Raw genomic sequence first — 17,042 nt, 5'->3', positions numbered from 1 at the left:
TCCATTTCCTCCTGTCCTGTTGCTGGTCCCTAGAGAGCTGTGTGCACTGCCCATCTTGAGGAAGTTGTAGGCTGATGAGGGTGATGAGGGCTGGACAACCCAAGTAGCCTCAGCTGCTCCTCAGAAGGCTTGCCCTTGAGCCCTTGCACCAACTTGGTTGTCCTGGTCACATTCTGATATTCAGAAGTCCTTCCTGCATTGTGGCACACTCAGCACTCGAGGTGAAGCCACCCCAGAGCAGAGCAGAGCAGAGCAGGACAATCCCTCCCTTGCCCTGCTGCTGATGCTGTTCCTGATGCCCCCCAGGACAGGGCTGGCCCTCCTGGCTGCCAGGGCACTGCTGGCTCATGTTCAACTTGCCATGGACCAGCATCCCCAGGTTCCTTTCCGTGGCACTGCTCTCCAGCCTCTCATCCCTCAGTCTGTACACATAATGGATTACCCTGTCCCAGGTGGACAATCTTGGTAAATTCCATATGATTGGTGATTGTCCAGCTCTCCAGCCTATGCAGATTTCTCTGTAAGGCCCCTCTGTATTTGAGGGAATCCACAGCCCCTCCTGTTTAGCATGTTTAGCATCATGGGCAAATTTTCTTCATGTACATTTGATTTATGAGTCCAGATCTTTTATAAAAACATGAAAGAGCAGTGGCCCTAAAATTGTCCTCTGTGGTTTTGAATGCAAAGGGATGCTGTGAAGTTTAAAATTCTCCGCTTTTGAGTTATCAGGGCACATACAACTTGAAACTCTGTACATGAACATTGGAACTAAGCAGAATAATAATTGTGGTGTGAGCTGGATCTCCACAAAAATAGAAGTTGTGCTTCCTTATTCATTTCTAGACAGTAGTAAAAATGGCCCATAGCAGCACATCTTGGGTCATCTGGAAAAAGGAGGTTTTTGACAATACTAGTACCATGTAAAATAAAGAAGAAATAATTTCTAATTCCTGGGTAGCATGTGAATTTGTCTCTCATGCTCAAGAGAATTCTTTGTGAAAGTTAATTTTTAAAAATAATGAACAGAAAACATGCAAAAATTGAAAATCTATCATTTACTGCTTTTTAAAGCCACACACATTTATAGACTGCAAGAAACTATGTTGTTTTTACAGTACATTTAAAAAAATCCTGACTTAAAATAGATGAAAACTACTCCGGCACTGAGTCAATACATTTCTATTGTTTACCTTCCCACAGGTCAGTAATAAATGGAACAATGTCAGCTAACAAGACCAAGCAGAGTAATGAGAACATGTCTGCCTCCTGCCTAACAGTAGTAAGTGCTATGGAAATTATTTTTCATCTTCCTGGAAAAGAAAAACAATTTTTTTTCTAGACTTGGATTTTATGTTCTGTTTGGAAGACTGTTTTCAAAGGAAAATTGCCATGAAATAGTAGTACTTTGAAGTTAGCACTGAGTAAGACTTTAAAGAAAACTCTGTCTTTGAATTAATAGAATATGTGAAATTTTAACAAGGTAAAAATTCTAAGTTGCACATTTAGAATAGGGGAGTATTTCCCTGAAAGCTGAAACTATACTTTAATAATCAAATAAACAACTGCATTTAATGCAACACTACAGCTAAGAGGATAAACTGAGTTCTCTCATGTATAGCAAGAAAATCCAGTAGGTATGTAGAGGGTATTTTCTCCTTAAATGTTTCAGTACAAAATCAGCAGAATAGCATACACACCCTTTTTCTTTTTTTTCCTTTAATAGAATGAAAAGAACAGAAAGAACTTAAAACTGAGAAAGAAAAATTATTTGAGAATTGAAAAAAATACCTTAGAGAGAAGCAAGGTTTGTAGCAGGAAGTAATAGCTTTTATTTAATTAACAGCTCATTTCCCAGTGGGGGAACATTTTTCACAAAAGAACTTTGACCTTTCAGCCCACAGCCTCAGAGAGACCACAAAATACCTTCAACAGCTGAGCCTGGGAACAAAAATTCAGAACTGCCGTATGCACTTGAAATCATGGACTGAATAAAATAGTGGCTTTACAACACATTATAATCCTCCACTGCAGCTGCCCTTCAACTCATTTATCAGTGTTCCACAGCTGATAATTTCCTCTCTTATTTTAGCTCAGAGGAATTCTTCACATTTTTATCTGTCCCTCTGGTCACAGGGCAGGTGATTATGTAGGGTAATCGCTTCTCTTATCCCAAATTGTCTGATTACCACATTAGGTTAAATTTAAAAGTTTCCCTCAATCTGTACTTAGCTTGAAGTTTGCTGATTCTATTCAGACCAACAGAAGGGTCTGCATGCTTGGAATTTCATTTCTTCCAAATGTACCAGTTGCCTACTATTAATTTCCTGTTGTTAATTCCACCTTCAAACCTTGTCTCATTTACATCCTACAGTATGCCAGTACTGAACAGCAGGCTCCCAATGGATTAGTTTATCTAAAAGAAGCTTAAGTAATGACTGTGCAATAAGCAAATATGCAATTATATGGCAATATAAATTTGATAATGACAAACTGCTTAATCCAGTAGGCAAAAGTATTTAAAAAGGCAACAGTAAAAGACAAAAAACTGTTCACATTCAGAAAAACAAATTAGGTTTACCATTTTAGCAGTGATGAAAGTTGACTGTTGGTATAACATGCCTGCTATATGGAGGCTTCTCCATCAAGTCTCTAAATCAAAATTGTTGGTAGTTCAAAAGATACACTCTGGATACAGTAAAGAAATTCCCGTTTGGGATCCTTCACTCTAATCACCCAGAAGTTCAGACAAGATGTTTTTGGGCCTTAAGATAAAGGAATCTCTAAACAAAGCCCTGTTTGTGATCAGGCCAATTAATTGTCCTGGGAAGGAAAAAAAGAAAGGGAAAAAAATGATCCTTAATGTGGCAAGATTGGCATAATTTGGACTGATGAAAACACTTTTATCTTTAAGTCACCATAGTTATTCTAGTTCCTTCCGGTCTCTTTCTTGGATAGAATTACTATTAGTATTAGTTTAACTCAAGTTAAACTACTTGAGAGTACTTGTAACATATTGTTAGTTATAGCAGCTTGCAAGGTATGCATGAATACACAGTTGCAGGAAAAGGTGAGTTATTTTACTTGTCCAGTTCTACAAGTGAAAGCATACTTGGAAAAAATCCAAAAGAACAAAACCCCCACCACTTTCCCCCCACAAAATCTCTTTTATCAATATCTATTTCTGTTTTTGTTTTGTTTTATGGAGGTGAGGGGATAAAAAGAAGTATTATAGTGTATTTTTCATTCCCTTTAGATAAATTTCCACTCAGCACTCTGCATTTTTCATTGGATTCTTTCTGAAGACTCCATATTATCAGAACTATATAAATTGATAGTGATTCTTCAAACTGAATTTTTAATGAATTATCAGTTTATTCATCACACATGCAGTACTTGTTTTCTTAGTATTGCATTTGGGAAACCTTGGTATCAGTGGTTAAATAAGACATTCTATGACAATGCCATAGAGCTGAAGCATCACTAGCAAATAAAAATGAAAGAAAAATGTATCAAGTTTCAGTGAAGAGGTTCAAAGGAAGCTACAAAGACTCCTGTGAGAAGTGAAATAATTTTGTTATGCACACAGATATATACACTTCATCATTATGTCAGAAAAGAATATGAAAGATTTCTGTAAAATGAGACATCGAGCTAGGAACTTTCTACAGGGTTCTAGAAAAAGTCACATATGCCTGATTTTAATCCTATCTGCTGTTCTCATGCATATCTTACAATATACTTGGAAGGACAGATACAACATCTCAAAAATGTTATTTTTTCAGACACTTGGTTTGGTCAGTAGCAGTTGCTGATGGGAGCAAATTGGTTAATGTGTTAAGAGTCTACATATAGAAACTTCAGCTATATAAACTGTGTAAAACAAGTCCAGCATCTCCAAGAGTCAACAGAGTGGGGAACATAATGAAGGATGCTTTGTTCTTAAAGAGCATTGTGTTGAATGCTGTGCACACTCATGTTCCACTTGCAGCCATTTTCACAGCACCCTTCTGTTGTGCATAAAAAGTAGAACAAACTGCCATAATTAATCTAAAGGTAATTCAGGCATGACTGATGTCTCCTTTTTTCTCACTTGCATGAAGAAGTACAGTCTTCTGGTCATCTGGAATTGGATGAAGAATTTCTGGACATGGGTGAAATAGGATAATGAACAGGTATGATGTAGAAGCAGGCAGAGAGTGGCTGAGCAGAGTCCACGTGAAAAATGGGATAGGAAGGCTGTAAAGGTTTTTTTTTACTTTCCTTCCTCCAGAACAACATCATCAAAAGAAAATAATAATGAACAGTAGAACAATCACCTAAAAAAGAAGTGCAAAGAAAAATGATTGACTCTGGAGAGGAAAAATAGTGCATTTTGCTTTGAAAAAAAACATTAAGGATACCAACTGTCAAAAGAATAGACAGTATCAAATCTAATTAAGAAAAAAGGCAGAACAACAAAAGTGACTAAAGATGGCAGTTAAACAAGGGTACAGAAGATGCACAGTGCTTCACGACACGTAAAATCAACCTTTAAAAAGTTGAAAAAGGCAAGGCTGCATGTCTGATAGGAATAAAGTAAGATGTTGAGTGAGTGGCAGACAGGACTACTGCCAAAGTGTATAGGGAATTTTGTATGATGTTATTGTCATATAAATTGTCTCTCATGTACATAATGTTCTGAAGAGAATGGAGTAGTGTTTCTGCAAATTTATGGGTGTTACTCTAGAAAGGAATGCATACAGGTGATGAAATCACCACATTAGTCAAGACAGTAAATACTAATGGAGAGAATAATAAGAAGAATAGAACCAACAGAATTCTGAGAAACAAACTTGAAATTGTGAGGACAACAGATATGTTAATCTAAAGAATAAAAGAAAAGCCAATAAAATTGTGTTAGACAGCTGCCACATGTATGGTTTATTAAATACTGACATGCTAAAATATTTAGGAGAATGATAGAGAAACAGCTCTCAGAACTGTTGCTGGAGCCTATGACATGCATAGAAAATGATTCAATAAAATAGGAATGAAATGAGAGGCATAAGAGAAAAAAGTGAGAATGCTTTATGCTCCTAGGACATCCTCCCAAATGACAAACTGAGCATGGTAGACAGAAGATAAATTAATTTAGGCAAGACATATAAAGGAAGTTTGGAGATATTACAGTACAAATCCTGTCAGAAGGAATTAAGAAGAGCTGCATGGACGATATTTTCTTCTGAGTGAAACTTCTTTTTCATATGAGCTGATCAGTCATTTTAGGAGATCATAAGAGTGAGGATGGAGTGCTCAAACTAACACAACAAAGTGCAGAGAAAACACAAATACTCACTTTTTCCTTGATGGCTATTTATTACCTTCTACACTTCTCTGAAAATGACAGAACCACTGGCTGGAAACAACATGTACTGAATATGAACAAGGGAAATTCATACAGAACATAAGCATTGACATTGACTGGCTCCATAATTGTATAGTACTAATTGTATAACTACTCTGTTTTAATTTGAAGTCCTTATTAACTTAAAAACTAATAAGTACTATTTTTGTTCACTTTCTATGCTATATAGAAATAGAGGCAATGACAGTAATATATGGATCTAAGTTTGACATCAAATATATAACTGCAATAAGTATTTAATTGCAAAAATATATAAACTTTAAATTTATTATTTTATCTGATTTGCAAGTAGACAAGCCAAAGTGGTATAAAAGCTTTTTGAAAGGTTACAGGACATATTTTAGATATGGAGTGATATACAGAATGATTCTTGTCATAGGAGACTTTGGACTACAAAATCAGCTCCAAAGCTCTTCAGACAAAATACACATACACACAAATATAAGAGATAAATGGCAGTGTTACTCACAACTCTGGTACAGCTGAACCTACTGAAGTTTCTAGATGCTTTAAAATTTACTTTGCTCAAATGTCACAAATACTTGAAAATATGTTAGGAATTTTTACAGTATTATACAGTGTGGTTATAGTGTTGATACCAAGCAGAGTTATATTGTTTGTTCTTTCACCTCATCTTCACATATTTTCATTGCCAACTTGTTGTGAAACAGATTTCTGAACAGTCATTGATTAATCCCCCTTTTCAAGATCTGTTCCCCTTTACAACACTTAATGATAAATTTACCTAAGTGAGCATTTCAGCTTTAAAGTAATTGAAAACTAACTACTTTACTATGAAATCAGATACTTTATGTTCACTACTTATATGATTAAAGGAGAGATTTTTAAATTATATTTTTTCAGGATAGAAATGGTTACAAAGCATTAGAGTGTTAAGTTTTATCAGGATTCATTCTTCAAGTACCTTAATTAATGATTTGTGCCATGGAAAATTTTGTTCTTGCCTCAGTGACCTTCTTCACAGAAGAATAATTTCAAATGGGGAATGATTTTCTTCAGGTAACAATTTGGGCAATGTGAGTCTACATGCTAACTCTCATAACACTTCTCTTTTTCATGGTTTAGGTCATTAACCATTTTTGCCAGGCTTATAATAATTTTATAAACTAAAGCAAATTGTAGAGCAGTACAGAGGAGATATTATTCTGAAGAGCTATTATCCTTAACAGCCTCTTTCTAATTAGCTTTTAAGATTTTTTGCTTTCTTTAAGCTTTCTCCAAAAAAAAAACCCCTCAACATTTTTATATACCAGCATGTGCACTCAGTAATCTGTTTTCCCAATAGGCAGCAAAGCATGAACATGTCTTAGTTCCTCACTAAGATTATAGGCTAGCTGAGGTTCCAGGTATTATTACCTAATGAAAGGCAGTTCAATATCAAAATCTCAGAATCTTTTCTCTCTAAGTTTCAAAACTGTTTACATGTATGGATACTTTTCAACCTTACAGAAACTTAACAGAACTTATATTCCAAACTCATACTTGTGCTTTTGAAAACACATTCCATGACCAGTAAGTTAATGGGATTTAATTAATTTTTCAATATAATTACAATATTTTATTATGAAATAATCTAAGCAGGCAGGGGAAGAACACAGCTCGCTTGACAGAAAAGAAGTTGAATTCTCTGAGTAAGTCTTCAGCTAATTCACTCAGTGACGTTGGATGGTTACTGAACAGGCAGTTTTAAAAGGCAGCAGCCAGGAAGGTACTAAAAACACTTCAAGGAAAAGATTTACATGGCCTGTAGGAGGCTCTGAATCAGCCCACAAATGTCTGATTAGTAAAATGTGCTGAATACTTGCACTAACTGCTGAAGTCAGCAACAGATGGAGGAGTTGGCATCTGTGGACATAAGGCCACTCCTTCACATATCCAACTTTAGACGTGTAAGCATGAGCATTTGAGCCTAAGCTTTGCATTCCAGCTTTTTGAACAGTAAAATAAGTCTTAAGGGAACCCTGTTCTCACATGTTTCAGCAAAAATGCTATTTCATTATTCCTACATCAGCTGTGTCACAGACAGCCCCATGTACAAATGCCAGACAGGCCCTTTGAGTCTGCTCCCCTGGCAGTCCCAACTCTCCCTGCCTGCCTTGCTTCAGCCTCCACACCCAGCTTCCAGCTCTGGGCTCCCCTCCTGAGCAGCAATTTATTCCCAAACCAGCTTCACACCTACCCAAGAACCTGGCCTCCTTGCCCAGCTATCTTGAACTATGCTGCTGCTCAGTCTTCTCTCCAAGTATCTCCTATCCTCCCAACAGACAAATATAGTGTCCCACTCAATACCTGGGAAGAGGAGAGCCATGCCACTGAGAAACAGAGTATCAGGATTTTCATTTTAAGAAAACAGTTTACTTAATATTTTATAAGAGCACGGCTAAATCTTCCTTCCCTCTCATACACACATGGGCACAGATAAATACACAAAAGTTTTGAAAAAATTATGGTTTGGCAATGAATTCAAATGATACTGGAAATATCATGTCTGGAAATAATATTAATATCTGCAACCATTAATCAAGGAAATTTGGAATTGGAAAATAGAGGAGAGCTGTGCCTGAAAGTTTAGAGAGTGTTTGAAGTATGTTCAAAAAGAGAAATGTTAAATAAGATGCACTGCCAGTTCTGCCTGTAAGGTAAAGAAACATATGCAAAATCATCACAGAAAAACAGGTAACTCCAGTGCTTGAATATTAGAAAGTAGCAAATTAATTAATATTTCCCCAGAATACAATTAACGTTGTAGTGGTAATTTGGAAACAACACCCAGCAGGAGTATTTAGAAGTGTAAATTGAGTACATACATAACACTAAAATATTCTGAGTATAACAGCATTTTAAAAATTTCAGTTCTAATTGCATCAAACCCTATTTAATATTAATGAAATATTTAAAGTTAAGTTTTTCTCTTCTTTTTCTTGTGTGACATAGTACAACAAAACAAATGAGTTTGTTAGTGCTCCATATGAGTGCTTTGAAGAAACTGATATTATCTAGAACCACCTAATAAAACAGTGACTGCACATACAGTACAAATAAGTATTATGTTGCCTTAATGCATAAGTAAAGAATCCACTTTCTGACCATTTGCCACACAGACCGTTTGGCTAATGAAATCAGCCTTCCTTTCCCTTCAAAGTACTGCTTTGTATTACATGGTAGGATGAAAATGGCCATTTCACTGCCTCAAACCACTCTCTCTCCCTGCCACAAGGCTCAAGCTTAGTGCAGATCCAGTCATATAGCCAGCCTGATGCTGAAACAAAAAATCCCATTTGATTCCCTGAGTGAAAGGCTCCACAACAGAATTTTGTGCACTAAGCAAAATGGTATTAAACTCATATGCTGAATTGAACAGGGATATGCACTGTGCAGTTTGCTTGTATGCATCTACTGAAGGCAGAAAAAACAAGGCTCCATGACATAAACAAGGCTCCATGACATAAACAAGCTAAGGGGAAAAATTACAGCAAATTACAAATTTTCCTCACAATCTCACTGATGGCACATGTATAACTATTGGCAAATCCTGCACAAGGATTGAGAGGCTACATTCTGACCTTTTTGGGAACCTGTAATCTGAAAGCAGTGGCATCACATCAATTTAATACAGAAGAATAAATAACTTTGATTCCAGTATTAGTATCTGACAAAAATTATACAGCTCTTCTCAAGTATTTTTAGTGAATTTATTTTCTTTCTTAAATTTAAAATGAACAAACCTTGCCAGTCAGCTTTGAAAGATCATCTCCACCGATTATCTGCATATCTTGCATAGACTGATCATTCTGAAAGAAGAAGATATAACTTTGAAATTGGTTATAACTGTATAAAATAAAAATATGTTATCTTTTATCTAGTCTTAGTTATGAATATTTTCTAATGCTTGTTCGTATTGGTGTACAAGAAAACCAGACTCTCACTTCCTCCTGTAGCTTTCTGCACATCCTGCTTGTTTTTTAAGCCAACATCAAACTCTAGGCTTTACTGGACTAGAAAAAGTTGCATCTTGCTTGCTATTTCTTAGTATTACAAGGGTTGAGTAACATATTTATCCCTTTCAAAATGGGACAACAGGAGCATTAAAACACTTGACCAAACACCTGTAAGCACATTCTTGGTTTGGTACAGTTTTTGGAATCACAGGCTGAATGTGCTTATATGTCAGCTCTTTTTGGAGGAATTCACTTCATTTTTTTTCAGGAGAAAGAAGTTTTACAAAATTTATCACTTACTATCAAAAATACTTTCAGTGTGCCATACAGTTGCCAGAGCTTTGCTTATTCATCTGACTCAAAGATAAAATCCTTAAGGTCAATTACTTAAATATAGCCAATCAGGCTGAACTAAATGCAACAGAATAGTATGTTTTGATTTTCCTGATAAAAAAAGTTATTTTTTTAAAGAATTCTTTTTTTGCTGTATTTGTTTTACAAATAGACATTTCTAGTTGAAATTCCTGATGGAAAATTCTCAACCAGCTCTAGCTCTAATTCATTATCCGAAGAACACAAAGATCACATAAGGGAGACACATGGAAGCCCCACTTTTAAGGCAAGACAAAAGAGGCCTTAAAGAAGGTGGCAAATTAAAAAATACAGTCATGGCCAGGCTATATGAACTTTCCAGAAAAAGCAATAGCAGAAATAACTATAATTAATGTGGAGTTTTTCCCAAATTGATGCATGTGCTAATCTAATCTTCCTACCCACAGGAAGATAGCATTAGTCCAATTTTAATAACAGCATCAGTACCACAACGTGACACTGTGGTTTACTGGTGACACCAGGAAGCCTCATCACTACAAACAACTGACAAATACACAATACACAATTCTCTGCTTTTATTTCAGAAATCCAGTGCTCTGAAGCCAAATGTTTTTCCACAGGTAAATAGTGGCACACCAGGACTTACACTGTGGGTAAAGGTCTACTGGACTAAGGGATTTATGACTGTTCTTCCCCTCCCAAAGCAGGACAAGCAGAGGCAGCACTGGCAGGGTCAGATGTGCAGATGGAACCACACCTGCCCACGCTCACAGCCCAGGTGGCAGAAGTTCAGGGATTTCAAGCACCTTTGCAGATACCTGAACAAAAGCAATCTGACAACTCCAGGAACTACTCATGGTCCTCATGGGAATGGATTCTCTAATTAATACAGCCTTCCTGAGTAATACAGTACTTCCTGAGTAAAAGCAAAGGTTGTAGAATTGCCCAGATGAGAATTTCTTCAAGTTTGCATTCTGCAGACCCGCCAAAAGGCTCCCTGGCTTTCACTCAGACTCTACACTCCACAAAACTCTCACCCCACAGCTTTGTAAGAGGTCCTTTGCAGTCATTACTTTAAAAGACAGTTTTTAGACCTGCCTTCACTTTTTCTGCACCGGATCTGGGAGCTTTAGATAAATTTCATGCTGCTCTGATCCGTTTCCTGGGAAACAGAGCTAGAGCAGCAGTGAAGGTTACATCCCATACATTTCCTAATATAAGCTTCAATATTTCTTTTATTTTTGTAAAGAAAAACAGGGGGGAGGAAAGCCCAAACAACAACACAGAAAGAAACTGATTTTCTCAGAGATTATTTTAAAACTAAGTAAAAAGTCGGGATTGGGAAGATTTTAAGTTCAGGCTTAAAAGCACAAATCTTTTGTTGTAAAGCAAGACAGGTCACTCTTCAAAAGTCAGGCTTGTATTCAAGTCAAGACTATTATAAGACTATAAAAAGCAGATTGTTTCTAATATCTACCACAGCATGTGTAACCAAGGCACTGACAAAATATTTTTTCATTTCCAAATGAGAAAGTGTAGAATTTCATTAGCAACCAGCACACAAGAATTACTGAAAAGGCAGTTTGCCCTTAAGCTGCTAGCTGAGAAAGAGAAAGAGAAAAAAAGATAACAGTGAGGTGCAATGATTAATGAATTTATTTATTTTTCACTAAAAAAACCCTCTCTCTTTCAACAGTATTCTCAGCAGCACTGTTTCCTTTGCATTTGGTATTTCTGGCTTCAGCTGAAAGGAAGATGCTGAAATAGCATCTTCATTGCTGGCAAGCAGCTAAGCAAACACAAAAGCCATTGAGAGCAGGGGGATCACAGCATCCTGTCAATCTCTGCATTCACACATCGGCTGTTGGGACACAACTGCACACATTTATGAAAATCCTGGTGTTCTGACTGGAGAACAAGGGCTGTCAAAGGACAAGGCTGGGTATTCACAGTGCCTAAAAACCGTATCATTTTCTATATGGCTTTACTATATGCAGCTTGGAACCCCCAGTCAAGGTATTTTCAAAAAATTTAAAGAAATTCCTTGCATCACACTAGAGAGCAATTCTCTTGCTAAAAAAAAATTAATTCAGATCATTGATTTTAATTCCATTTATAACTATGTACATTTATCACTTAACACATGTTGTAAAATATGTACCTGCCAAACAGCAAGGCTCAATACCACAATGTGACATCACCCTACTCATAATGTTCACATGGATAATTTGCACACTATGGTTGCCATGGGAACTCTCAGTGCACTTATCTGAGTTCTCCGTTTATAATCTCAAAATAACACAGCACTAAATGTTAAATACAAAGTAAATGAATGTCAGGAAAGAAAAAACTGTTTCATTCAGTACCAATTAATGTCAATTCAGAACTGTTTTTTAAATTTTCACCATCTCATCTAAGTCATTCAGAGCTTCTTTCTTCCTTTGCAAGTTGTTCCAACTGATATAATCAAGTCTCTGAGATTTCTTATAAAAGCAGAAATATGTATTGAAGCTTCACTTTCTGTTGCCCAAAGTTCCTCAGTGCTTATTTTCTAAAATCCCTAAACACTATGAACTCTTTTTTTTTTTCTAAATATTTGACACTAGATATATTGGCTTCGAGAGAGACAGCTCTAAACCACACTATATTTTGGTTAAGGCAGCACAAAATTTATTGCAGCTGTTTCTGACAAAATGTGATGCACTATGTCACATTCCCACACCTCATCCCAAGCTATATTTCTGGGGTTTTTTCTGCACTTAATAAATCTGCATTTTCCAGGATAAATCTCAATTTATTTGGTTTAAGTTATTGGGTTCTGGTTTTTCACTTGCCCATCTTTGTTTTATAATTTTAATTAATCCTAGGAATACTTGGTGAATTAAAGCAAGAATGTTATTTCCACCACCATTTTTCATGGCATACAAGATACAACTTTAGCTTTCTATGTAGATTGGAAGTATACATATTTAAATTCCATCTATACTAAGTCATGTGTTTTGAACTGGGTGGGGCACAGAATTAGTACATCTCTTTTACATCTCCTGAGATCAACACTTGGACATAGTTCAAGTTACAAGTGAAATGAGTTGGGTGGTCTCAGGAAAATTCATTATAAACAGCATTGCTCATCTGAAAATTGCACCAAACTGTGAACATCTGTTACTCTTCTGAAGAAACAGAATCTGGAATACATTAATACTGGGCTCAGTGAAACAAAGATTCTCTAATCATGGCAGAAAAAGTAGCTTTAACAGAACAATTTAAATCCATAATTAAATTATTAAATATGGACATGAGGTCATTTTCACATATTTAATTACTGCTGTCTGCAGAGTTTATATGTGAATTTCTTTACCTTTTTCTCCCAAAATTCATCAGGGAAACTCGAAACAAAGAAGAATGTGACCATCAGGCCTGTTCTGTGTTGCTTTTGTACCCTTGGGTGATACAGCATATCCTCCCACCTGAGAATTCCCATTAAGACAGCTCTTTCACTTCACACCATCATTCCACCTCCTACAACTGGGTTTTCCAGGAAGGTTTTGACCAAAAGAAGTCAATGACAGACCATTCAGGTGTCCCTTGGACACCAGTATGTAACTAAATTGCTTTACAATGTGCCTCCTGAGAAATACTTCAAAACACGAATAACTTGGTTGGGGGAGTGTCAGTATGGCATCTACAGGACCTGTTAACCTATTTTGATAATAGGTATAGTCAAACTGATATATGAAGTATAAGCTATGAAATATTCTTAGTGAATCAGCAGAAATTGAGGGGTACTACATAAAATGCTGCACTTAGAAACAACATACACTTGAATCAATACAATTTTGGGTTTCTTCTCTCAAAAATAATAGCTAAGAAGAAAAGACCTCAAGAGTGTATAAAATGAACTGTCAGTTTTCATGGCAGGCAGCTAGAAGGACTATCCAGGCTTAAGTAGGAACATTCAGAGGGCAACTAGTAAGTACTGTTAAGCTGGAGACTTGTACAAATGAGTGGGAATGATACGGATCACTTCCTGGTAAAGACTGGAAAGTTTGCCTTCCCTTACCCAGAATCAAATGTATACCTAAGGCCAGACTGCAACCTCTGGGGTACACCCACATTCAAAATAGTCAAGTGCCAGGTCACTGATATATTTTAAGAGGTGCTTTGAACACCTTGCAAACACTCCAACAATGCTGAGCCAAGTGGGAATGGAATTCAGTAAACTGGCACACACCCACTGCCAGAACATCCCCTTTCCACAGGAAAGTACAGGTACATGTGCACTGAAATACTGACAGCTCTGTGCAGCTCTGAAAGTTTTAAAAGCTGCCTTCCTGAGCTGACCACACCACTGCCTGAGCTGCACTGAGACTGGCCTTATTGCTACTGCCAGGATAACAGACCATAGCAAATTTGAAACTGCTGTAAGTGTATATCTAGCAGAGTTCTAGTTACCACAGTGTAAGACATATTTTACTTCTCTAGGGCTAGACCTATGATATAACTCATATGAAGATTTACTTTTTTTTTTATTCCATTTCTTCCTTGTTGTTATTCCTTAACTAAAAGCTCCACTACTCAGGTTTGGAACTGCTTCAAATTCAGGCTAGTCTATCCAGTTCCAGGGAAGGCCAGAGCTTTGCAATGAGGAAGTTGGCTTTGGACAGAGAATGACAAACAATGAACTTACTGACAGCAAGGTACTCCTTATCAGTAACCTGCGGTAACACCTGAGTATATTTCTTCCCTACTGTAAAAGCAAGGCAGGTCATTCAGCTTAAACAACAGTCTGGGAAGCAGTAAATTATTAAGCTTTATAAATGGAATTGCTTGTAATCACCTGTTCAGATACTCAGCAATTTTTTGTGTACTGGGGCTCCTGCATGCCTTCTCTGTATTTAATCCAAGGAAGGCAAGGTATCTTAAAAAAGGGCCAAACTGTAATAAATCAAAGCAGAATTCAGACCAGTTAGCTTGGCTAATAAGGATTATAGACAATAAATTATTTAATTTTTAAATTTCTGGTTTAGCAATTAAATTTCATAAACTTGCTCATCATTGGTTGAATGGGTTCTTTTGTTTAAGGGTGAGGCAGTAAGACTGCATATCACCATATGGCAGAAACAGCACCCAAACACTTAAAAAGATCAGCAAGAACTGAAATCAAGAACGTATGATAACAAAGGTTTTGACTTGTATGTATATCAGAAACAGAATAAATCCTCAAAACTCAGGTCAGTTTTCACATACTATAGTCTGACATTTCCTTGTACTCTAGCTTATTTTTATTCTGTAAAATAATATTTCAAATATAGAAATAAATCTTTATATAGAAATTAAATCTGTATATGTTCCAAGATGAGAAAAGGTATTAACAATTTCACAGGGCTCTTCAGTCATGTAAGGTAAGGTTCAGATCACATAATTTTTCTCCAGAGATGGGAAGCAAATCAATTTTAAAACTTACAGGTAAAAGGAAAAATTAGGAAGCACAGCCTCCACAACTGCCATAGTCCTACTCAGGTACTCCTTCAGGGCTGCCAGGAGGCATTGCTAAAAGTGTCTGCCTTTTTTGTGATAATAATGTAACACCAGCCCACACTACCAGAATAGCAGACTTGCAATGCTTTTCCTCCTCAGTTCCATTAGCCAACGAGTGTATGGAAAATCTTCCCCCTGCTATGGTAATGCAAAAGTCATTAAGGTCATCAATCATGCTATAGCCAACTATACTGGACTTGGGTAGGAAAATGTCTGTTTGGATTCGAGTCCACAATAACTGGAGTATCTATCTTTTGCCCAATTATTGTTTAGCATTTAGTGCATGAAGATTACAGCAGTGGAAGTAGAAGTTATGTTTCTCAGCTTCAACAGAGGACCTTAACCTGCCAGCGTGGACATTACTAGATCCGCATGCATGATCTTACCCCATTTTTTAAACTGTGTTGTAAATTAATGATCAAAAGTAAATGAACATTGTGAAAAAACATATAGGGAGTTTGTAGCTCTGGACTAAAAACCCTGTCCACTTAGGAATTCTGCAAGCATGGGAGAAAACAGCTTTCTCTAGAAATAAGCACAATATGCTAATCTTCTGACCCTGACTACCATTCGTTCCTAGAATCTGGTGATAAAATAGAGAAAGAAGAATCTTGAACTTTGTCAAATAGCCACAGGCTGAGAAAATAGATAAATAGGTGTAAGAAAATTCACAGAAGATGAGTTTGATGAAAATCTGAAATGCTAAGTTCCTTCCAGCAATCTGGAACTTAGTTTATCATTGACTCTCACAACTCAGTAGCACTGAGTTGTTCCATACTACTGTGTTTAGTCCCTTGGCTAACGACAATTTAGAAACTTCTAACGGCACACATATTCTTTATAAATTTTCTTGTACAGTTATAGTATCCCATCTTCATTTAAATATTTTAATTTCTGTCTATCAAACGAGGAGGGAAAAGAATTTTGTATCTGTCACACAGATCTGTACTGCAATTAGAGATGTGTTCCCATTATTGGCATATTACTTGAGACTAACCCTTTTGGTCTACACCTTACAGACCCGCTGGGGTGTGACACTGCACAAACACTACACATGTTATGATCTGCTTTAAGAAACAGCAGTTAAGATGCCAGTAAAAGGGAGTCATCTAATTCCTTGAGAAAAATTGAACCCTCCAGCTTATTTTAATTTTGCCTCATTTCAGACCTTAATATGAAAAACTCACATATTAAATGGTACTACTAGTGTACAAGTAATGTGATGTTTTTCCAATGCATAAACATGTCACAGTATTTTCAAATTCACCAGATCTTATTTTTACAACAGGATTAAATTAAATTCTGGACCTATCTTACATGTAAGAGCCTATCTCATTGTCACTGTAAAATCCATGAAGCAGGATGACATACAGTATTGCTGCAAATGCCATAACTTAGTAGTGGTTTGGTGTATTTTTGGCAGAATATGAAACAAAAACATTTTCCTAAAACTAACCTTCAAATTTTAGGCTTTATAAGAAACCACTGCTTTACAACAAATACTGTATCCAGGGGAATCTAATTCTTTGAAAATATGCAAGTGAATGCTTCTAATAGAATTCCTTGATGCTCTGAATCCATTCTAAAAGCAGACAGTTTCAAAAACATCTACAGTCTTATATTAACATGTTCCAGGAACACAGATTGCTTAAAAATACCAAAGATTTAAGCTCACAAAAAAAAACCTCATATAAAAAAAAACTTAAGAAAAAGGAACTTCATATCTTAAACTCCGTTTATACACAGTACCTGTACCCTATGCAATATACTGTAATTCAAGACATTTATTTCAAATCAGAAGACATTTT

The 17,042-nt window shown here is 36.4% G+C and overlaps 1 protein-coding gene across 6 annotated transcripts in view; it reads right to left on the bottom strand.

The window, feature by feature from the left end:
* Positions 1-17,042, bottom strand: part of PRTFDC1 (phosphoribosyl transferase domain containing 1) — a 42,698-nt gene that overhangs the window by 11,210 nt on the left and 14,446 nt on the right. For 5 of the 6 annotated variants that reach the window (XM_079301789.1, XM_079301786.1, XM_079301790.1 and 2 more), the window contains exon 4: positions 9,151-9,216. The exons of the other annotated variant lie outside the window; for it this stretch is intronic. In XM_079301789.1, coding sequence (XP_079157915.1) covers positions 9,151-9,216 — 66 coding nt within the window. The remainder of the gene's footprint in view (positions 1-9,150; positions 9,217-17,042) is intronic. 6 annotated transcript variants of the gene reach the window in all.

The sequence above is a fragment of the Erithacus rubecula genome (assembly GCF_903797595.1).
Source record: "Erithacus rubecula genome assembly, chromosome: 3".
Classification (NCBI taxonomy): domain Eukaryota; kingdom Metazoa; phylum Chordata; class Aves; order Passeriformes; family Muscicapidae; genus Erithacus; species Erithacus rubecula.
Note: the sequence above shows the minus strand (reverse complement) of the source record. Positions and strands in the feature narration are given on the sequence as shown.